The sequence below is a fragment of the Eptatretus burgeri genome, chromosome 7 (genome assembly GCF_056783735.1).
Source record: "Eptatretus burgeri isolate ZD-2024b chromosome 7, Ebu_testis_v1, whole genome shotgun sequence".
NCBI classification, from domain to species: domain Eukaryota; kingdom Metazoa; phylum Chordata; class Myxini; order Myxiniformes; family Myxinidae; genus Eptatretus; species Eptatretus burgeri.
The window spans coordinates 98,713,583-98,737,854 of record NC_140967.1 but is presented as its reverse complement, the minus strand read 5'-3'; the positions used below and the strand labels follow the sequence as shown (position 1 = coordinate 98,737,854).

Below are 24,272 nucleotides of genomic sequence, written 5' to 3'. Positions count from 1 at the left end.
CATATCATTCAAAGATTTTAACAAATCTATAAAACATCCGTTTGTCGTATATACTGATTTTGAAAGTATCCTTGAAAAGAAAGATACAGTTTCTCCAAATCCAGATAAATCATACACAAATAAATATCAAAAACATACTCCTTGTGGTTTCTGTTATTATATTAAATCATCTGTTGGTGATGAATACAACAAGTTAGAACTTTATAGTGGGGAAGATGCCTCAGAGGAGTTTGTAAGACGATTGGAAAAAGACCCGTATAAGACAAAGAGAAACAATGGTGAAAACCTATAAACCAATGGTATTAACAAAGGGAGAGAAAAAGGAATTTAGAAAGAACAGTATCTGTCATATTTGTGAGGAGAAAATTGAGGGAGACGTCAAGGTTCGGGATCACTGTCATCTTACTGGTAAATATAGAGGTCCAGCTCATTCCCGTTGTAATCTTAATTACAAGCCTCCGAATTTTATTCCTGTCTTTCTACACAACTACACTCACGATGACACACATTTATTTAGAAATGAACTTTCAAAGACATCTGGAGATATTTCTGCCATTCCTAACACAGATCAAAAATATATCTCATTCACAAAAACAATTCATACATCCCCCATACCCCATATCAGATTTCTTGACACATACAAGTTTATGGCAAGTCCATTATGTAAATTAGCATCAAATATTAAAAACTTTCCAAACTCAAATCAAATTTCTTGAATCAAGAAGAGATTGATCTCTTATCACAAAAGGGAATATATCTGTATGACTACATGGATTAATTTGAGAAGTTTAAAGAAACACAACTTCCTTCAAGGGAAAGTTTCTATGGCAAGTTGAATAAAACTCATATTTCCGAAAGAGATTTACACACAAGCTAAAAAGGTTTGGGGGAAGTTTAATATAAAGAATCTTGTAGAATATCATGATTTGTATCTTGAAACTGATGTATTGTTATTGGTTGATATGTTTGAAACTTTTAGAACAGTCTGTCATAATAAAAGTTGTTATGGATTGACCCCCTTCACTATTACACAACCCTGGGCTTGTCTTGGAGTTCTATGTTAAAAATGACAAAACAAAATTTGGAATTAATCAGTGATCAATATAGATATGCTTTTAATGATAGAGAAGGCTAAATGAGGAGGAATATCTCAAGTATGTTCCAAGAGATATGCTAAAGAAAATAGCAAATATCTTCCTGATTATAATAAGAATGAGGACAACTCTTACTTGATGTATTATGATCCTAACAATTTGTATGGGTGGGCTCTGTCTCAATCTTTACCTTATGGAAAACTTAAATGGGTTAAAGAAAAACATTATGAAAAAGTTTCGCTTGACATTGTTATCTCCTCTCAAAAAGAATTGGATGAAGCTGAAGTTGGATATTATTTTGAGGTTGATTTAAAATATCCAGAAGAACTTCATAACAAACATAAAGACCTACCTTATACCCCTGATAAAGACAGTCCAAGAAAAGAATGGTTAAGTGATTACCAACAGTCATTTAATTTAAAAGGTAAATCTCCAGAAAAACTACTGACAACATTAAATGATAAAGAAAGTTATGTTTTACATCAAAGGAACTTGAGACAATATTTATCTGCTGAGTTGAGAGTGAGAAAAATTCATCGAATTTTGAAATTTAAAAAGTCTTTAGTTAAAGAAATATATTGATTTTAATACAAAAAGGAGAACAGAAGTAAAAACAGATTTTGAGGACTTTTATAAATTCATGAATAATGCTGTATTTGGAAAGACTATGGAAAATGTTAGGAATCAACAAAACATAAGACTTGCTACATCTTGGAAACAGGCTTCAAAGTTAATTAATAGACCAAGTTTTGAACAAGCGGAGGTGTTTTCAGAGAACTTTTGTGCTCGTCATTTGAAAAAAGAGAGTAGCCTGGTGTTGGCGCAGTGGTTCGGGCAGCGGCTTGGGATCCAAAAGGTCCTGAGTTCAAGCCCCGTTGGGCCACTGAATTAATGCACCAGGGGGTTGACTCAGCCTGTCATCCTTCTGAGGTCGGCGAAATGAGTACCAGTGTACTGGGCCGGTGTATACCCCGGTTAGAATAGGTGTGGTGTACCAGATCCCTGTGTCGTAAGAGGCGACAAGGGTTGCGTCAGGAAGGGCATCCGGCGTAAAACATGTGCCAAATCACTATGCGGATCATACGGATGATTCGCTGTGGCGACCCCTAAGGGGAGCAGCCGAAAGAAGAAGAAGAAGATTTGAAAAAAGAGAGTATTGACATGGATAAACCTATTTATATCTGAACATCAATTCTTCACTTGTCAAAGTCATTAATGTATGACTATTAAGTATTTCTATTGGTTCACGAAAAAGTAAGTGACCACTATATTTGTTATTGGTGTGTGTGTGTGTGTGTGTGTGTGTGTGTGTGTGTGTGTGTGTGTGTGTGTGTGTGTGTGTGTGTGTGTGTGTGTGTGTGTGTGTGTGTGTGTCTGTCTGTCTGTCTGTTCTGAGCAGAACTCCGTGGGTTTTGACCCGATCCTGATAAAATTTTGGTGGGAGGTTTATATCATGATCTAGTTGTGTTTTCCTGAGAATGGGCGTGGGGTGCCCATTATGGGTGGAGCCACGCCCAAAAAACGTGTTTTTAGGGGGTAGCCGATTTCAATTTGCATCTTCTCTGAGGGGGTTTGTCGAATCTGGCAGGGGTTTCGGTATTTGGTTCGCCGAATAGCACCTGCATAGTCCCATGGAGCTTGATTTTTCATTTTCATACCAAGGTCAAGGCCACAAGGTCACGAACTGAGAAAATTGCGAATTGTGTTTTTAGGGGGTAGCCAATTTCAATTTGCATCTTCTCCTAGGGGGTTTGTCAAATCTGGCAGGGGTTTCGGTATTTGGTGAGCCCAATGGCACCTGCATAGCCCGACGGAGCTCGATTTTTCATTTTCGTTCCAAGGTCAAGGCCACAAACTTAGAAAATTGCGATTTTGACATAAAAATCCATCTTCTCCGAGGGGTTTGTCGAACTTGGCAGGGGTTTCGATATTTGGTTAGCCCAATGGCACCTGCATAGCCCCATGGAGTTCGATTTTTCATTTTCATCACAAGGTCACGAACTTAGAAAATTTCGAATTTTGGCAAAAATCATACGACCGCCCAAACTTTGAGAGGTAGCATGACAATATTTTTTGGTCGGAGAGGTGGGATCACTATATATGACAAACAACTAGACAGGCAGACAGACACACAACAATGGCTAATATAGTGGTCACTTATTTTTTTCGTGAAAAATATTTTTTCGTTAACCAATAAGTTGGAGGATGTAAAGGAAAAAAAATAATATCCTTGAATGGACTGAAAACTTTGATGGTTATCGATTGAACAATGGAAAAACAATTTACTACAATCTCAAAATGATATGTGGATCAGGAGGTGGTCAAAGAAGAGCATTGAGAGAAGTTTATCATTTTATTTCTGCTCAACAAAGACATATAAACCAAGAACTAAGTTCTAAAATAATATTTGCGAATATACTCGATGGTGATGAATGAAATCGGAAAATTAATTTATTACCTCGAATAGAACATGGACAAATATTCGTTGGATCACTCTTTGAGTGGAATGAAAATATAAAAGGAAATCAGTAAGTCTCAATTTAACATGTGCTCAATAGGCCTTGAGTCAGAGAGGGGGGGGGGGGGGAGGAATCGGTCTCCTGTTTAGGGCTTTTCCGAGGTTGATTCAGAGAGTTTCCCCCCTTTTCCCCATTCATATGCATGGATGCCTTAGAAACTCCATTGATCCTCCACTGACACCCTGACCCTAACCCTTATTGATTTTCCATTGCCTTGGACCCTGACCTTAAGCCTTGGACAAACCATAAGATATTTAATGTACACCAGCTAATGCTAGCAGATGGGATACCCAGCTTAGTCCATCCGAAGGATAGCATGCCTTGTGAGGCAAAGCCCATCCTGCTTGCAAAGCACCAATCAGAGTTTATTGTGGGGTCGAGAATCAAATCCAGGCTCGACAGCTCAAAGACAAGTGGGAGACCTCTGAACCATCCTGTCAGTCCCTACCATGACTATTATTCCAATTATTACCACCTTCACGTGGTGTTTACTGGGAAAGTTATTTGCTGAATTCTATTTCAAACCAGCTGGGTAGGCTTGGATGCTGGAAAACGAATGGAAAGATCAGTCAACTTATCTGATGGTTAAAATTGCTTCTGCAGCTCCTAAGCCAGCCACAGACGATGGATGATACGCACAATCTCTTTTGTAGAGGTGCTGTTAAATCCTCAACGTCCACAAATGAAAGCAAGCAATAAGAAACCCAACTCTGTATTATCTATAAAAAGTGTGGCTTACGCTACGATGCAGTTCCCTAAATGCAGAGTTCCATGTGGATAATTGTATTCATTTGGATCCTGTTCCATCAGAAAACTAAGAAAATTCGTCACTGATTTCATCTTAAACTTTTATTATATCACATTCAATTACAATAATAATCAGTTGTGTTTCTTTCCTCTTACTGTACAATAATAATCAGTTGTGTTTTTTTCCTCTTACTGTGATGGTTGTTTACCTATTTATCTCTTGGATAAAATGATGTGCACATGAATCATTGAACATTTCAAAATGTCGCAGTTGCTCAGATAAATCATAAACTATCATCATGGTATATTGTGGGTGGGTTTCTCTGCAGTTGCAAATGGCTTTTCAGCATATCACGTTTCGTAATGAGTATTTTCTGTTTGTGCGTTTACTGTGTCATGTACTTGCAGCGGTGTATCTTTGCAAGCGCACCATGCAAAATAAAGCACGACTGGAACTTTCAGACTATGAATCGGTGAGTCGAGTAGTTTTTTGTCTTTTGCAGTGAACAATGTTCTTGGAGGAATTGTACAATGATAATTGAGGACAAACTTGATAGACAAACTAAAGTACATCAGCCTGTCTTGTATTTTCTTATTGTTTATAATATAATCTGTATTTACTGTTTGTCATGGTTGTTTACAATCATGTAATACAAAGTTTGTATTGTGGTCAGTCAGTTCATCTGACTGCAGACAAAGCATCAGTGCTGTACCCAAGCAGTCTTATTGATGACAATGATTATACTGGGCGGTTTACCATTGCCTTTCCAGCATTAGTTTGCATGGAATTTGTAAACTGGGTGCTGGTGACAACTCATGAAAGACAGGGTGGGATCTTTAACATCTAATAATATATGTTCGCAGAAGAGCCACCCGATTTGATGTCCACCTGAGGGATGGCGCATTTTGTGATGTGCTGCGAAACACAATTCAGACAGTTTGTAGCCATGTAGAAAATCAAAACAGGACTAGACAGTGATCAAAGTCAGTATGCTTTCTCTGCACCATCTTGTCTGATAGTTTGTATTTCCTTGAGGATGGATTTTTTATAGAATGAAAAATTAACTGTTTAAAATGTAATTGTATTTACTTGAAATTCAATGTATGTTTTGTAATGATAAATAAGATTTTTATAATGTAAATATTTGCATTTACTTGAAAGTTACGCAACAACAAATCAACTGTTTAAAATGTAATTGTTTGTATTTATTGAGTTTAACTGTTTGTTCTGTAATGATAAATTAACTGTTAAAAATATAAATGCTTGTATTTGTTTGAGTTTAAATGTTTGTTACGTAATGATACATATACGGTTTATCATAGAATTGTTTGTATTTGTTTGAGTTTATATATTTGTTACGTAATGATAAATTGACTGTTTATAATGTAATTGCTTGTATTTGTTTGAGTTTAAAGGTTTGTATTATTATGATTAGCTGTTTATAATATAATTGTTTGTATTTACATGAGTTTTAATGTTTATTACGTAATGATAAATAAACAGTTTTTATAATATAATTGTTTGTATTTGTTTGAGTTTAAATGTTTTACTTAATGATAAATTGACTGTTTATAATATAATTCTTTGTATTTGCTTGAGTTTAAATATTTGTTCTATAATGATGGATTAACTGTTTCAAATGCAATTGGTTGTGACTGCTGAGTTTAAAAGTTTGTTACAGAATGATAAATTAGCTGTTTCTAAAATAATATTTGCATTTGTTTGAGTTTAAATGTTTCTTAGAAATGATAAATTAGCTGTTTATAATATCATTGTTTGTCTTTACTTGAGTTTAAATGTTTGTTATATATTGATAAATAAGCTGTTTATAATATAATTGTTTGTATTTGTTTGAGTTTAAATGTCTGTTACATAATGATAAATTAATTGTTTACAATAGAATTGTTTGTATTTGTTTGAGTTTCAGTATTTGTTATGTAATGATGGATTAACTGTTTATAATATAATTGTTTGGATTTGCTTGAGTTTAGATGTTTGTTAATAATGATAAATTAGCTGTTTATAATGTAATTGTTTGTATTTGCTTGAATTTAAAAGTTTGTGATGAAATGATAAATTAACTGTTTATAATGTAATTACCACCCTGCATAAAAAGGTGCAAAAAACAGATCTCTGCAATGACAGACCAATCATCAGCAAGGTTATGGAATCCATCATCGCTTCAGACATTAAATCCTTCCTCTTCTCCAATGGCTTGATTTCCGATCATCAATTTAGATCCAGTTCATGCCACTCTACCCTGGATATGCTGCTTCTGCTCTCACAATTATAGATGGAGGAACTCAATGTCAGACATTAAATCAGAGCCATATTCCAAGACATATCGCACGTTTTTTTTACACGGTCTGGCACCATGCCCTGCTCACCAAACTCTCTTCCTATGGTATCCAAGGCCATCGCCATTCATGGATCGCAGACTTCCTCTCCTGTCGCAGCCACTGTGTTGCCCTAAATGGAGTTCTCTCATTCTCGCTTCCTGTCCAGGCTGGAGTTCCTCAAGGCAGCGTTCTGGGCCCTGTTCTTTTTCAGGTTTTCGTCAATGATCTCTCTGACTCTGGAAAATCCTCTTTATCTCTTTGCTGATGACTCCACCCTCTGCCGCACCATCTGTCATCCCTCAGACCGGCAAGCAGCAGCTTCTTCGCTCTCTGCAGATATGGGTAAAATCACAAACTGGTCTAACACGTGGAACATGTCTTGTCTTTCAATCCTGACAAATCTCACTGTCTCACCGAAAGGACCCTTTAGAACCCCCCCCCCCCACATCTACTTTCTCAACAATCCTCTGGAAGAAGTCCTTTCATTCAAGCTTCTGGGTCTCACAATCTGCCATGATCTTTCCCAGGAAAGCTACATTTCCAACCTGGCCTCCAAAACAAGTTGCCGACTGGGAATCCTCTGTCGTGCAAAGCCTTCCTCAGCCCACCTGAGCTCCTGACCACATACAAAGCTTTCGTCGACAGCCTGATGGAGTACTGCTCTCCCTCTGGGCTGGTGCTCCTACTTCTCACCTTTCTCAGCCTCACGCTGTGGAAACCAAGGCATTTCGGATCATTGGTATCTTCCACAATGAAGCTGTCTCTGGGCCTCTCTCACTCTTTCATCGCAGGCAGGTTGGTGGTCGAACTGTCTTCTACCATCTCCTCTCCAGTCTCGTGCCCACCCCCCTCCCCCCACCCTTGCTCTGTCTGTGATATGTCCCCACCATATTTCTGCAGGGTGCTCAAGGTCCACCAACAACCCCCTTCTGGTAAAGCTACCAAAATCACGAATCACTGCTGACCTTCACTCTTTCATTCCTGTTTTTTTCCCACCTTTGGAATAAACTCCCACATTCTTTAATCCCATTCTTCCCTCCAGGCCTTCAAAACAGCAGTTCACCACCACCTCTTATCTTCCCCCATCCAAAATCTCGATCTTTTCTACTTCCGTTAATCCACCCCACAAACCCACCTCCTTCAAATTCTCTGCTTTCCTTCCTGGAAATCTCCGTAATGTCCATCTTGTATACCCCGTGTTCCCAGCCCCATCCCTCTCACTTCCACAGACCTCCTAATGTCTGGGTTCCCCACTGTTTTATCCTTCCCTCTCCCACCCCTCTTGTCTTGTGCCCTCCTTGCTGTGCGTTGGGTGTTCGCTCTCATACAAGCTTTGACAATGTATCCAAAAAAAACAAAAAAAAAATTGTTTGTATTTCTTTAAATTTAATTGTTTGTTATGTTATGATATATTAACCGTTTATCATGTAATTTGTTTTGTTTGTTACGTCATGATAAATTACTATTTATGACACAATTATTTGTATTTGTTTGAGTTTAAATTGAGCTATTTGTCATGTAATTGTTTGTATTTGTTTAAGTTTAAATGTTCGTTATACAATGATAAATTAGCTGTTTATAATGTAATTGTTTGTATTTACTTGAGTTTAAATGTTATGTAATGATAAATTGTATGCCTGGTGTTAGCCTAATGGTTCGGGTGGTGGGCTTGGGATCCTGGGATTCTGAGTTCAAATCCCGCTCAGCTGTTGAATTAATACCAGGTGGGGTTAACTCGACCTGTCATCCTGCTGAGGTTGGCAAAATGAGTGCCAGCTTGCTGGTATCCTGTGTCAGAGTGGTGACCTGTCCAGGATTGTGCCCAATAGCCAAGGAGACTGCTGAGGCAGCACCAATGCTCTGCACAGAGTATGGTCCCAATGGATGGATAGATGATAAATTAACTGTTTAACATAATTGTTTGTATTTACTTGAGTTAAAATGTTTGTTCAGTCATGATGAATTATCTGTTTATCATTACATAACAAACATTTAAATTCTATCAAATGCAAACAATTACATTTTAAACTAACTGTTTATAATGTAATTATTTTTGTTTGAGTTTAAATGTTTGTTACATAATGATAAATGAACTGTTTATGATGTAATTGTTTGTATTTGCTTGAGTTTCAATGCTTTTTTATTTTTTATTTTTAGTAATGTTTGTTATGTATGGAAGAGCTAGGTGGAACAAAACAGAACAATAGCAGGGTGGTGGGAGAAGGTAGACAGAGACAGAGAAACAAACAAGGATGCAGGTAATGGGAGCACACAAGGGGTGAACAATATGGATGCATAAGCACAATTTTGGGAGGGGTAGGGGTGGTTTTTATAATGTGCAGAAAAGATAATGGCTTTAGATGGCGGATGACCTGAGATGGTGGTGAACAGCTGCCTTGAAGACTCACAGGGAAGAATGAGATCGAAAAGAGTGTGGAAGGCTGTTCCACAGGCGGAAAAACAGAGGAATTAATGAATGGAGATGAGCAGTGGTTCTGGATTTAAGCAGTTTCACAAGGAGGGGGTTGTTGGTGGATTGTGTGCATCATGAAGATACTTTGAGTGGACAGTGCACGGAGAGAGAGCAGAGGGTGCACGACCAAAAATGAGGTGGAGAGAAGACATAGACATCTGACCTGCCAGTGATGGTGAAGTGATAGGCCCATCGATTTGGCTTCATTGCGAGAGATTCCAATGATCTTGAAAGCCTTGGTTTCCATGGTGTCGAGCTGAGCAATATGTGAGACAGGGGAGCCAGCTCAGAGGGGAGAGCAATACTCTTTCAAGTTGGGAACAAAAGCCTTGTAAGTGGATAGGAGCTCAGGTGTGCCAAGGAACAACTTTGCACCATGGATGATGCCCAGTCAGCACTTGGCTTTGGAGTCCTACTTTGAAATGTCACTTGCCCAAGAAAGATCATGGCTCAGAGTGAGATCCAAGTTTTTGAGTGACTGAACCTCTTTGAGACAGTTGTTGAGAAAGAAGACGGGAAGGTTTCTGTGACGGTCCTTTTGGAGAGGGGGGGGAGGAGAGTGTGCGTGCGTGCGCTTGCACGCATTTCTCAGGATTGAAAGACATGTTCCCAGTGTTTGACCAGTTTGTTATTTTTGTCAAGATCTGAGGAGATGGAAGAGGCTGCTGCCTGTCTGTCAGAAGGATGAGGGATGTCACAACAGAGAGTGGAGTCATGAGCAAAGAGATAAAGAGAATTTTCCAGAGTCATTGAGATCATTGATGAAGATGAGGAAGAGGATGGGGCCAGGAACACTGCATTGGGGTATTCCAGCCTTGACAGGGAGAGCAAAAGAAAGGTTTCCACGGAGAGCCACACGTTGGCTACATGTATGGAGGAAGTCAGTAATCCAAGAGTTGAATTTGCCTTGGATTCCAGAGGCAGACAATTTGGAGAACAAGGAAAGATGCCAGACTGTATTGAAAGCTCGAGATATGTCCAGAGAGGCGGTCTTGATCTCATGACTGAAAGTGAGGGCCTCCATCCATTGTTGTGAGAGTATTAGCAGCATGTCCAAGGTAGAGTGACTTGGTCTGAATCTGAATTGATGATATGATATGAGGCAGTTGGAGCAAAGGAATGATTTTATGTCTACTGTGATGATTAATTCCATGACCTTGCTGATTATTGGAAGTAAGCTAATTGGTTGGTTGGTAAGCTTGCTGAGACTTGTAGTTAAGGAGATCCGTTTTTACACATTTTTGTATAATGCTGTGATGTTGGCTGATTTCCAAGCAGATGGAAGATTACCTTGGGTAAATGACAGGGTGAAATTGGCAGAGAGAGGAAGTGCAAGAGCAGCAGAGCAGATTTTTAGGACACTTGAGCTGATACCATGCAATTCTGTGGAAGTCAGAGTCAAGGGTTGCCAGAAACTTTTTCACCTTCTCAGGTGCAAAAGACATAATTCAGGAGCAGTTGGGTGTGACATGGAAGGTTGGGTACAGAGAGGGAGGAGTTAGGGACACAATCCTGTGTCTCTTTCAAGGGATCCCTTCAAGATTTTGAAGCAAACACTGAATTGAGGCATTTGGCCTTCTTACGAGCAGAGTCGACTGTGGTGCCATTTGAAGGAATGGAAGGGGCGCATACACCAGAGAGACTTGACAAGGCACCACTAGGTTTTAGCGGAGGAAGACATGTTTGAAAGCTTATTCCTGAGATTTGGCAGATGTTGTTCTTTGCTTGAGCTTATTTACTTGACTTTATATGTTTGTTTTATCATTACGATCGAGGTATTTACAGTATAATTGTTTGCTCGAATTCTGGAATGCAGGTGGCTCAAATTTATACTCAGTTTGCCAGGGCTTTATTTCAGTATTTTTGAGGATTTGGAGTTGTGTTTGAGATTTAGTAGTTGCAGAGAATGCTTAAGTAGTGGAATTTTAAGTTCTACAAAGTTCCAAGAGTATTTTGTACAGTGGAGGTGGGGGCTGGGGTCAGGGGGGGGCAAGGTGAAAGAGATGTTAGTTCCACAATGTTTGGCCCACTAACATATTTGGTCACAGCTGTTTTAACATGAATTGTATACACCTATGATATGTAGCATCGTTTTTCAGAAAATATTGTTGTTTATTTTTCATAAAGTTGGAGAGTGGTGGAAGAGCAATATGACAGAGGTTTGAAAGGCAACAAGCCAACAAGAGTGGAGGGGAACAGGCAGACAAAGGAGATACAGATGGTTAAAGCTTTACCCATGGCTATATGAATCCACAAAACTGATCTGTGATGCTTCTCTTTTCCCTTTTTGCTGGAATACTTGTTCTTGCATGATGGTTGTCTCACTTCAGTCAAAACGAATTGCATTCAATTTTAAAAGTTTGATGGACACTTCAAAGTGCCACAATTGCTTGAGCTTGACATCTGTGTGCTCTGCCCTTTGTCAGGAAAGCCTGGCACGGATGCAGAAGGCATTTGATCGGAAGTGGGAGTTCATTTTTGTACAGGCCGAAGCACAGGCAAAGTGAGAACATTGCCCTCAACACTAATCGTCTGCTTAAGTGGTGATTTTGTTTCAGGTTCCATAATTTTCCTCTTCGGTTTGGCTACATATTTTCACAGGAACATTGAGATGACCGTTTTAATGTTTGTGTTCGATATTGTTGCAGTTGTGGAAAGACTCCGGGGTGTCACACTCAACACATAAGGGATCACTAGTTTTGATATTTCCTTTGTCATTCTGTTTAGTTAGGCCACCCTTCCCCTGGTAGCAGGGGACAGGAAAATGCAGTGTGTCTGTCTGTGTCTGTCTGTGTCTGTCTGTCTGTCTGTCTGTAGCAAGTTCGACCCCTTTGTAATCCTGCCCTTTCTAAAATCCCTCTCTTCATCAATCCCTTCTAAACCCCTCCCCATCCCTCTTAAAACCTCTCCTTCCCCGCTCTTTCCTGCAACGCAACCATGCACACATTACATTACATTACACAACACACACATTCAAAGCCAGTTCACTGCAACAATCACCACCCTACAAGGCAAATTTGGTGTTAGGTGCATAATCCACACTGCCACCATGGTATGTAATCCACACTGCTACCACGGTGCGTAATCCACACTGCTACCACGGTACGTAATCCACACTGCTACCACGGTGCGTAATCCACACTGCTACTATGGTGCGTAATCCACACTGCTACCACGGTGCGTAATCCACACTGCTACCACGGTGCGTAATCCACACTGCTACTATGGTGCGTAATCCACACTGCTACCACGGTGCATAATCCACACTGCTACCACGGTGCATAATCCACACTGCTACCACGGTGCGTAATCCACACTGCTACCACGGTGCGTAATCCACACTGCTACCACGGTGCGTAATCCACACTGCTACCACGGTGCGTAATCCACACTGCTACCACGGTGCGTAATCCACACTGCTACCACGGTGCGTAATCCACACTGCTACCACGGTGCGTAATCCACACTGCTACCACGGTGCGTAATCCACACTGCTACCACGGTGCGTAATCCACACTGCTACCACGGTGCGTAATCCACACTGCTACCACGGTGCGTAATCCACACTGCTACCACGGTGCGTAATCCACACTGCTACCACGGTGCGTAATCCACACTGCTACCACGGTGCGTAATCCACACTGCTACCACGGTGCGTAATCCACACTGCTACCACGGTGCGTAATCCACACTGCTACCACGGTGCGTAATCCACACTGCTACCACGGTGCGTAATCCACACTGCTACCACGGTGCGTAATCCACACTGCTACCACGGTGCGTAATCCACACTGCTACCACGGTGCATAATCCACACTGCTACCACGGTGCATAATCCACACTGCTACTGTGGTGCTGGGAATTGCAAGATCAACCATCCCAGCAGCTATGGGCCACATGCGCCAATGAGAAAGCGGCACACAGGGGTCAGAGAATGCTGTGGTGACTTTCGACCTCAGCAGCCACGTCTCACCCAGGAGCCATAAAAGACAGTGCATTCAACGGAACTGAGCTGCTTGTGCCTGAGGAAAGGAACGAGAAGAGAACTGCTTTCATCTAAGAAACGGCACAGGATGAGCTGCACCCGGGTGAATCCCTGCGAGGGCGAGCAGGCAGGGCCGATGAGTCATGAGTGAAAGAGCAACACAAGTCTTCTTCAAAAAATGCCCTGACTCATCCTCTTCCCCTATCCCCTTTGTCTAATTTTCCAGGTTGAATGAGGTGCGCCTGTGTTGTGTTTTTACTGGTAAGGCCAAATGTTTAAGGGGTTCTTTATGTGCAAGGGTTTCAGATCGTTTCTTTGTGACACTGCTACTTATAAATACTTGCTATAAATATGTGCTTTTGTTAAAAACAATGTAGACTTTCCATACCTGCTCGCTCATCTGTTTCCTCCATTGGTTGGACATCATGTGCAATAAATAGACAGGAGGTTGTTCCCCATTGATTTGCTATGCAAACCGAGCTGACGTCCCACTTCCGGTTCTGCTCAGCTGTGTGTAATTAATAGATAAAGGTGGGACATTGAGAGCGCAGTTACCCATCTGGGATAACTAAATCACCGGGAAGGTAATGCAAGATTTGGGCGCGGGGACCCTTCCGGGTTTAGTTGTTTCAGATGGCATCAATGGTTGCTTAGCTAACCGTTGTTCCGCAAAGTTATCTGTAGCTTGTCGGCTTCTGAGTCAAAGGTCGGGAAGAGAGGCCACTCATGATCTGGCACGCAAAACCGTAATATTGTTACGAATCTGGCAGCCATGAGCACACAACAGACAGGTCCCCGTAGCTCAGTTATTTCGTTAAGTATATGTGTATAGTTAGAATCCATCCCCTGTGTCTAATGGGTGATTAAATGTTTGTGCGCTGTGGAGTTATTTTGATAGTCAGGGTTTTCTTTTAAATCTTCGCTTTCACAACAACACCTTCACCTTCATCCTGACGCCATAACGCCTGTGGTGGGTGGAGTTCAATGAAGGACTTGGCAACTCTCTCTTGACCAATCAGAGATATGCGAGCGAGTTTGCCATCGTTCGGCCAAGGGGGCCAACGCAGGACAATATTACTCATCTTTCTGTTTGAGGGGTGGTCCACTGTGACGCCCCCCCCCTGTCCAATCAGTGGACTTGGCGCCCCTTTTGGCCAATCACGGGGGCAATGAGTGGATCGCGCGCCAAAACTGTCCAGTAAGGGGGGGTACGAGAGGGAGTCCCCCCCCCCCCCGGACGGAGAGTGAATAATTGTTCGGTGCGATCCGACTGGGAGCAGTTAAAGTTGGGGTTTGCCTGCCGGATCATCTGGGATCGCCTCGCCTTGCCTGCTGGTGCTCGCTGCCTTGTCCGCGCTCGTGCTGGTTGGCATCCATCCTTCATCCTCCATCCCTGGTGCTTGGAGTGGCATCGTTGTTGCGGGTTTGAGTCCCGCCACTGAGCCAGATCGGCGAAGACCGCACGAGGCGGACAGGACCAAGCACAGGCTCTGGCCTCCAGCTCACCTTTCCTCGAGCTGGAGGCCTTAAATAAAGACCCGACGGGGTCCATTTCTGAGTGTGTGTGTATGTGTGTGTGTGTGTGTGTGTGTGTGTGTGTGTGTGTGTGTGTGTGTGTGTGTGTGTGTGTGTGTGTGTGTGTGTGTGTGTGTCCGTCTGTGGGCCCCGTCTATAAGTAGAATTGTTAAGTGCTTTTGTTGTACATTATTTGCCTTGCTTCATCGTGATAATTCTGCAATGTGTTCCCCTCCCGATTATTCTTCCCCTCGTCCTCCGATTATTATAAATAAATTCCCCTTTTTGTTTAATGTACCAGCTCATCCTTGTCCTTTCTATCATTGGTTTGCCGTGCTGCGAACGAGAATTAGGAGGCTTCATTGTTGCCGTAATTGTGCAATCGGCCTGGCAGGAATCTGGTACTCTCCACTCGAGGTATGGCTCGGTAACGGCCCGGATGGTGCAGATGCTGCCGAGGGTGAATTTCCCCAGTAGTTTGGACGACGTGGGTATTTTGGTATATTGAAATTGGCAATTGACCCTATCCCATGTGGTCGACCTATTGGCGATCTTCGGTCCAATAAGAGACCGGTGACCTTTCGGATTTATCTGAAAGGTACGACCTAAATTCCGGGTGTTCGGTGGAGCCGACTCTACTGCTCCCCCTTGCGGTCGTGCTCGCCACCGAGACCTGACCCCACAACAATATGTAATTTTGATTGAAATTCAAATGCGATAACAGTATCATGAATGCTTTTTGATCCCAAAAGCTGAATATCAAAGTGGAATGTCAGTGAATGTGCATTTTATTTCTGTTCCCTGTAGAGTTGATCGGAAAAAGGAAAAGACAGAACGTAAGATAACGGATGGCCAAGAACGAGCCTTTTGGGATGTCCACAGAATTGCAGTAAGCTTTCTAACATTTGACACAAAAATAAGTAAAATAATAAACCAATGTGGTGGAATGTATTTTGCCTCTTGTTTAGACTATACCAATGGCCTGTCAGGATAGTTGAGTGGGATGCACACTCGTTTTTGAACTGTCTTGCCTGGCTTTGAATCTAAATTCAGCTATAAGTTTTCATCCTGGTGTTTTGTATACAGGGAGAAGTATCAATGTGTGTGCTGTCCATCTAGTCGGGTAACTTAGCTAAATATAGCATCACAATTGTGCATTTTGTGAGGAAAGCACCAAATTTGGCACACGAGTAGCCTATCACATTATGAACAGATTTGGATATTGGGCCATCTCAAATTCAGCCGCTGATGGCTGTGGCAGCCATTTTCCACTGCCATCAAAAATTTTGAGATGGCCCAATATCCAAATCTGTTCATAATATGATAGGCTACTCGTGTGCCAAATTTGGTGCTTTCCTCACAAAATGCACAATTGTTATGCTAAGTTGCCCCACTAATCTGAGGCCTCCTAAGCTGGAGGACCTATCTGTTGATGCTAGTCATTGGTGGACCTTAAAGATTCCACAGTGATTTTCGTGAGGAGGAGGTGACTTATCTCTTGCATGCTGAACAAATTACAAATTCCTGCCCAAAATCTTCAATCTAAAGTCGGGCCTGAAAGATAAAAACTTTCCCTAACCAACCAAACTGGAAGCTGTGAATAATTTGGGCTATTGAAGCATTATACGAGTATGACAGGCTTCAAAAAGTTTGACACTGACATTTACCTTTTGTCATCTTGTACAATGGGCAACGAGCATTTAGGTACATTATTTTGTCAATGAACTAAAGACTGGAAGCTTTGTGCAATGTAAGACTTGTTCACAGGAGAGATTCACTCAAACTGAAACGAACGTCAAATTTCAAAAATCAAATTGATAGATTTGCTTAATCCTCAAACTTTTAAAGAGCAGGTTGCGGGTCACCAAACATGTTCTGAAAATTTATCAACATGATTATATGTGCTTTAAATAGTTCGATGCAAACTATTGTGGTTGCCTAACTATTGGGAAAATTAATGAAATTTAACTCCGAAGTTGTTATTTCTCGAGGCCGTTGAAAAAAAAAAAAAAACAGCCGTGTGCCCAAATATGGATGGTGACGTCACGTTCTCCAAAACAAAGCGGCGCTCACTCGCTCATTGAAGAAGTGTCCTTTTGAGCGGGCCGTTATTTTGCTTATTTTGAGCTTGAGCAACTGTCTATATTATCCTTTTTTATTTTTTAATTATTGTAGAACAAAGTTATTTGGATATTTGTACATCATGCCTCGTACGTGTGTCGTCATGTTTTGCGAAAATGGCTGGAAAACGGGTAATCGCTCCCACCGATTCCTGAAGGAATCAAACATTCGCCGGCAGTTGATAAGATTTGTACAAATAAAACGGGCAAATTTACCCCCAAAGAAAGCGGGTAAAGAGGACCCTTTGGATAGACTTGTCATTTGTGGTGACCATTTCACAGCTGAGGATTACGAAAGCAAGGCAATGCGTGAGCTCGGTTTTAAAACAAATGTGACGCTGTGCCCACCATTCAGCCTTCTCCTCCTCAGCTGGCTCCTGCTTCATCTTCTCACACTGTCACCTCTCAAGGATTGGGGCATTGTGTTTATCTATAAATGCGCATAAGAAATCGAGAAATTATTAGAATACACTATCCCGGAAGTCCGTACGTTGTGACCTGTAATGGGGAACGCGGCTGAGAATCTCTTCCCCATCGGCCACGCCTACGCAGCAACATGTCCTGTCATTGGTTTGGTAAATAAATGGCCATAACTTGGGAACCACTCGTCCGATTAATATCGAACCTTGAAAAGTCGTATCCACAGGGCCCCAGCAATATACCTGGCAAGTTTCAATTCGATCGGACCAGTGCTTATTGAGAAACAGCTGTCACAGACACACACACACACACACACACACACACATTGGAATTATAGATAGATATGCCACAACAGTCTCTTGAAAGTTGGGGTTTGTTCTTATTGTTCACTTTCGCTGGGGTCAAGCTCAGCTGTCAGAAAGACTTCAACGCCAAGGCTACGGTGTATAATATATTTGGGTCCATTATTGATTCATTATATTTCTGACTCCTGAGTGACTCGAGGGTTGGTGGTGGTCGTATGGCAGCTTAGCTGCCGGGGTAGCTATCATTTCTTGAAGCGTGACTGTGTCGCTGATGCAGTGCCCCTCTACCAGTACACACACTGGAACTGCTACTCATTTCGCCGACCTCGGAAGAATGACAGGCTGAGTCAACCCCCTGGTGTATTAATTCAGCGTCCGACGGGGATTGAACTCAGGACCCTAGGATCCCAAGCCACCACCCTTACCACTGAGCCAACACCAGGGTACTCGAGGGTTAAAAAAATTATTATATCAAGTCACAGACGAATCAAACTTTACATTATTTTATGCATTGAACAAGAAAATGAAAATCTACAAACCAATCTGTCTGGTGGAGTCTGTCAGTGTGAACTGCCGGACAGTCAGTCCTGCCACTTGGTACACGAAATAGGCTGTTTTCTTGAACTTGCAAGTGGCTCAGATTTATATGGCTCAGGGACAGAAACTCCATAGTATAAATTCCCATCATCCTCCGACTCGTCCTCGGCAATATCAGAATGAAAACGCTCAATTTCATCGCCGCTGAAATCGCTCTCTGATTCGCATCTCGCCGTTGTTTACAGTTACACGCTGTTTCCCAATGCTCACGAAGTTTTCGGAGAACGTGACGTCATAGCATCTTCGGTAACTTCTGGTCTGTTTTTCAATCACTGACAAAAGTTTTGACTTAAAAGTTAATTTTAGCATATTTTGAGTTTAAAATGTAAGAAAATAAATACCCAACGGTTATTAATGTGCTTCCAACCTTCGAATCACGCGAAGTCATCAGCGACCCAAAACCTGCTCTTTAAGGAAAATTTGTCATAATCAGGAAAATAGACCTCATCAACATTAAACACAACTTGAAGATGAGGATGCTTGTATCCTCCACCAGGCTGAACAATTTATGTTTTGTATCTCACTGATAGGCCGGATCTTGATCTAGATCTGAACCAAAATCGAATCGCCTTGTTCTTCTTACCTAATCAACTCATGCATCTAGTTTTGTTATAATTCGTCCACAACTTTTTGAAATATCATGTTATATATATAGTTTTTGCCATAACACTCAATGGTGAAGAATCACCCAAAACATTTCTTGGATTTTGATCTGGATCTTTACCAAAATCGAACCAGTTCTTCCTTGTCACCCACCCAACGTGTCCACTAAATTTCGTCCGAATTAGTCCATAACTTTTTGAGATATCGTGTTGTATATCGTTTTAGGGAGCATCTCTTAATGGTGAAGCATCACTTGGAAATTAAACAATTGTCATATCCGGATCCAGATCTTCACCAAAATCAAATCTATTTGTGCTTGTCACACACCCGACCTGTCCATCAAGTTTCGTCCGAATGCGTCCACAACTTTTTGAGATATTCTGCTCACAGATGGACAAACAAACAAACAAACAGACAGACAGGGTGAAAACATAACCTCAGTCTACCTTCGGTCGTGGAGGTAGCAAAGACATGTGATCATCAATATATTTCCACCATATATTTGATGCAGGAACCGGGCGTAGTGGCGTGCGCCTGTAATCCGGCTACTCGGAGGCTTGGGTTGGAGGATCGCTTGAGGACGGGAGCTCTGCGCTGGGCCACGCGATGAAAGGGTGTAGGGCAGCCCGGAATCTTAGCGAAACCCAATCCTTATCCCTGTGTCGTAAGAGGCGACCAGGGTTGTGTCAGGAAGGGCATCCGGCATAAAACCTGTGCCAAATCGGTATGCGGATCATATCGGATGATCCGCTGTGGCGACCCCTAACGGGAGCAGCCGGAAGAAGAAGAACATGTTTGATGCAGGAACTATGCCAACTTGAGGCTAAACACAGTGTGCGACAGTTCACAGACAAACACAGTCTGAGTGACGGTTCACACATATTGATGCCTCGTCCTGCATACAAAACCTCAGGGTGACATTGTAAACCTGGGACAGGATTCAAACCCAGGCGAGACAGGACAGAGGAGAGGGTACACCATTAAACTATCCTCTTACCCTGAATTATACGTGAATTTTGCCTTTCAGAAACTTAATGTAACATAATCATTTCAAAGTAGTTAAATATTCTAATTACAATCAAAAGGCCTCTGCTGATGTTGATGAAATAGATCAACCTAGTCTATGATCCAGTCCCTTCAATCTTTGACATAGACCCAACACTCCATCATCCTCCTTCCTCCCACATTTCCTTCCTTCCTTTATTTATTTATTTTGTTCTGACGAAGGGATGACACGGGAAACATCCACCACACCTCATTGCCAACTGCGGTAAGAAAAATAACTTTTCTCAACTTTTGGTTGATAGAATACATCGTTTATCAAGTCTTGACAGACTTTTACCTGTTTGGGAAAATGGTGCCCTGATTGAAATGCCATTGCCTTTCCACCATGCTCTGAACCATCAGCCTCAGCCTTGAGAGGTGAGGAAGCTGTTGCTAAAACGAGGTGAAGGTTGCTTTTCATCTTCCTTGGTATAATCGTTCTGCAACCTCTATTGTGCGAATGGTTTGTACCTGTACCGTGTTATGTTCCATTGTGCAAAGGAAGAACAACCTCACTCAACGTTTGAACCTTTCCTTGTGGGGATAATTCAATGATAAGCATCTCAAGCAAAGGTTGGTATTGTCCACCAAATACCAGGCATCCTTTGGGAAAAGATACCATTATGAGGAGAATAAAGTCAAACAAGGCAACAGTGGTATCGCATTGAAGACAGAAGATGGCACACACTATGGTAATAACATGGAATTCAGAATTGTGAAGAATGCAATTCAGATTTCATTTCATTCCGTTTCGTATTTAGCACGTGGCTGTTGCTTTGCAACATTGTTGGGGGGCACCGCTGTGCGGGAGATGCAGTGCCTCCTGGAGGTTAGCGCAGGAATTTGTAACTCGCCAGGGTGCGACCGATAACTCATTTCCGACTACTCTCCGCAAACGACACCGTGGGATCTTCAACGTCCACAAATTAATGCCGGCAGATGGGACAACCTGTTTAACGTCCATCCGACGGATGGCGCACACATTGATGCCGTGAAGGTGAAACACCAGGATTACAGTTTATAGCTGGGTCGACATGGGAACCCAGGCTGCACAGCTCAGAGGCTGGTGCGCAAGGATGTTCAAGTTGATTAGAAACTGCACTGGAGGTTGCAGGGGCCACTCTACCTAAAGGCATGCCATATTTTGGAGTGGGACATACAGCCAATTGTTTGTTGTGAGGTTGTTGACATTAACAATAAATACAGCTGTATATTTTTGAAAAGAGTAAGTCACTGCGTGTTGGTACCCTGGCCAGATTCCCTGCTTAAGATTGGTCGTATAATTAGCATGATCTGCAGGAGATGAGAATGTTGGCTCTGGATACGGCACTCAAATATGCCAAATGACCTTTACTTGTACCATGACCGAGTACATTTTGATAAACGTGTGACCTTAAGGTAACAAAGTGGAAGAGGAGGAGATGGTGCACTCGTCGTGCACCCTGGTTGTGAAAGTGCAACAATTTGTCATTACATCCTCACTGTTTCACCCCTTTGTCGAGAGCCTTGTATAGTCTACTCTTCCTATGACATTTCATGTAAAGAACAGGCATAATTAGCTTGGGGTTTGTCTTGACAGGATTGTGATTGTGATTCACAATCCATGTCAACAAGTAATAAAACAACAAAACAGCAGGGTTCGGGTTAGGGTTAGGGTTAGGGTTTGTTAGGGTTAGGGATAGGGTTCGGGTTTGTTCATAACAAATCGTCTTCATTTCCAAAATGTTTTCATAAGGCGTGCGCAAACTAAAATTATCCATTAATATGAATGATCTTTTCAAATTCGTCTTTTCGAGGGTCCAGTAATGCTGGAACTATCCTGATAACACGGCAAACGTCGTTGTACAATGATAAAAAGATAACCTGTTGTGGTTCTTGAGTTTACGAATCCGCACAAGGCAGATGCGTGTGTATTCGTCAACTCGGCGACAAGAGGTTAAGAATGAACGAATTTAAATGAAATAAGTTAACAGTAGGACAAATACGCAGTGAGGCGAAGCTCATTTAAAATAAACTGTTGCAGAATTTTTTTTTTTTTTCTGCATTGACATCTTCATTTATTTCATTTTTTAAAATGTGTTCTTGTCGGGTTTGATGAACCCACACCCATGTCCTTCCGATCACAGGCATTACTGCACTACAGTGAGCAGCTTCCTTTTGGTTGATTACCGTTTAAATGGTAGTCAACCACTGTCATTTTGATGAGCGTGGTGATTTTTCATGGCAATGATGTAAAAAATGACCGTTTTTACAGCCATTTTTCCCTGCTGTGCAGGGGTTGGGCTTTTTCTTGAGGCAATGTTTTATGGCCGGATGCCCTTCCTGACGCCAACCCTGGTCGCCTCTTACGACACACAGGGATATGGTACACCTATTCTAACCGGGGCATACACCGGGACCAGTACACTGGTACTCATTTCGACGACCTCGGAAGGATGACAGGCTGAGTCAACCCCCTGGTGTTAATTCAGCAGCCAACGGGGCTTGAACTCAGGACCCTGGGATCCCAAGCCGCTCATGGCAATGATGTAGGCCAGAATATATGTTGAGGAAATTTTGTGGGCTCGGCGGTGACAGACAACACAGACGATGGAAAGGAATATGTGGTGCCATGTTCAGAAATTTTAATATTTCTTTGCTATTCACCTGGACCACAAAACCTTTATCTGCAATTGGTTGCCTCAATTATTCGTGTCATTATGATCAGCTGAAAAGTGGAATATTTATGAGCTCCGGCACCGAAGGTGGAGGGAGGTTGTGTTTTCAACGCTGTTTGTGTGTCAGTGAGCAGGATATCTCAAAAAGTTGTGGATGGATTCGGAAGAAACTTGGTCGACACGGGTGTGTGTGAAGCACGAATTTATTAGATTTTTGCTGAGGATCCAGATCTCAAGACTGTAATTTTTGTTGATTCTTCACAATTGAGAGAAAGTGCCAAAAACGAAATTTGGCATGATATCTCAAAAAATTATGAATGGATTATTTTATTTAAGGTCCAGATTCAGATCCAGCCTATCAGTGGAGGATACAAAACAAACTGTTCAGCCTGGCGAAGGTACGTGCTCTACCGAGTGCCACTCCAGTTGGGGTATTTTTCCATTGGGCTGCTCGTATAGTCTGGAGGTAAACGCATTCGCCTTTGAGCTGTCTAGCCTGGGTTCAAATCTCGACCCAGCTCTGAACTGTGCTCCCAGTGTTTTGAAGGCAGGGTGTCACAAAACCCTAAAGTTCTTTACTCGTTCCATCCAATTCCAGCAGGTCAGTGAAATCCAAACCTGAGTATATTTCAGAAGCAAAGCAAACACAGAAATCCGCATGACTCCGATGGTACAATGGTACAAAACAAAGCAACTCATCACCTGCTCTTCTCATTCTTCTCATGCTCTATTCTTCTTTATTGAATATCCACTCTGAGGATTTAAGTTTGAAAGTCCCTCCTCCGACAAACTGCTCGTATTTTCAAGACGATTCTATAGCCTTGTGACATTTCTACACAGGTGACGTCAGTTATGGGAGCATGTGCTGGAACAGCTCGTCGCTGCGTCCACTTTCTGCTGGTACTCCAAGGGCCTCCATCTGGCCATCCTCCAGGCACATGCCTTGCCCATCCCCATCTGCTTGAGATGCTGATCAACCTGCTGCAACCACGAGGTACGTGGTTGGCCCTTTGGCCTCCTCCACTCACGAAGCTCCCTCACTGAGAGAATCTGTTGAGCGCAGGATCACAGAATTAGCATCAGGAAAATGAGCCACATGTCCATAGAGCCACAGCTGACGCTCACAGACTATGCAGGTAACAAATCTCATTTGAATCAATATCAGCAACCGCGTGTTGGACACAAAGTCCGACCAGCGATGGCCAAGAATTCTCTGAAGAGACTTTGTACCAAAGGAATTAAGTCTTCGTCTCAGATCCCTGGTCAGAGTCCAAGTCTCACATCCACAGAGCAAGACTGGAAGCACCAAGGACCTGAAGACTCAGACTTTTGTCCTTCCGCACAGGTACCAGCAGCACCACACCCCATGATCCAGTGAATCCATGACTCCCCAGGCCTGACCCAGACATCTGTTGTCCTCTGACTCACAGCCAGCTAAGACATGAATATCACTGCCAAGGTAAGTGAATCTCTCCACGACCTCAACATCCTCACCACAAACAGGTACAGACAGGAAAGCAGCATCCAAGATGTCATTGAAAGCCTAGATCTTAGTTTTGACCCAGGAAACCCGTAATCCTTGTGGCTCAGACTCCTCATCCAGCACCTCGAGGGCCCCCAAAATGAAAGAAACACAGAAACGAGTTGGTACATTCAACAAGAGGGGATTTATTTACAATGGGGGGAAGGGAACACGCAAAGAGCAGAGTTAGCCGAATAAGAAATGTAAATAATCTACAACAAGCAAAAGAAAGCAATTACACAATTCTACTTGAAGATGGGCCCACACACAGATACACACCCTCAAAAGAAATGATGGCCGCAGCCTTTATTGATACCTCCAGCTTGGAGGG

The 24,272-nt window shown here is 42.3% G+C and overlaps 1 protein-coding gene and 1 pseudogene across 5 annotated transcripts in view; both read left to right on the top strand.

Moving 5' to 3' along the window:
- Window positions 1–24,272, top strand: part of LOC147023888 (regulator of G protein signaling 7-like) — a 318,575-nt gene that overhangs the window by 239,606 nt on the left and 54,697 nt on the right. For all 5 annotated transcript variants that reach the window (XM_085889793.1, XM_085889789.1, XM_085889790.1 and 2 more), the window contains 3 exons: window positions 4,769–4,833; window positions 11,600–11,676; window positions 15,481–15,562. In XM_085889793.1, the coding sequence (XP_085745919.1) occupies window positions 4,769–4,833; window positions 11,600–11,676; window positions 15,481–15,562 (224 nt within the window). The remainder of the gene's footprint in view (window positions 1–4,768; window positions 4,834–11,599; window positions 11,677–15,480; window positions 15,563–24,272) is intronic.
- Window positions 19,232–19,372, top strand: LOC147023889 (signal recognition particle RNA; annotated as a pseudogene).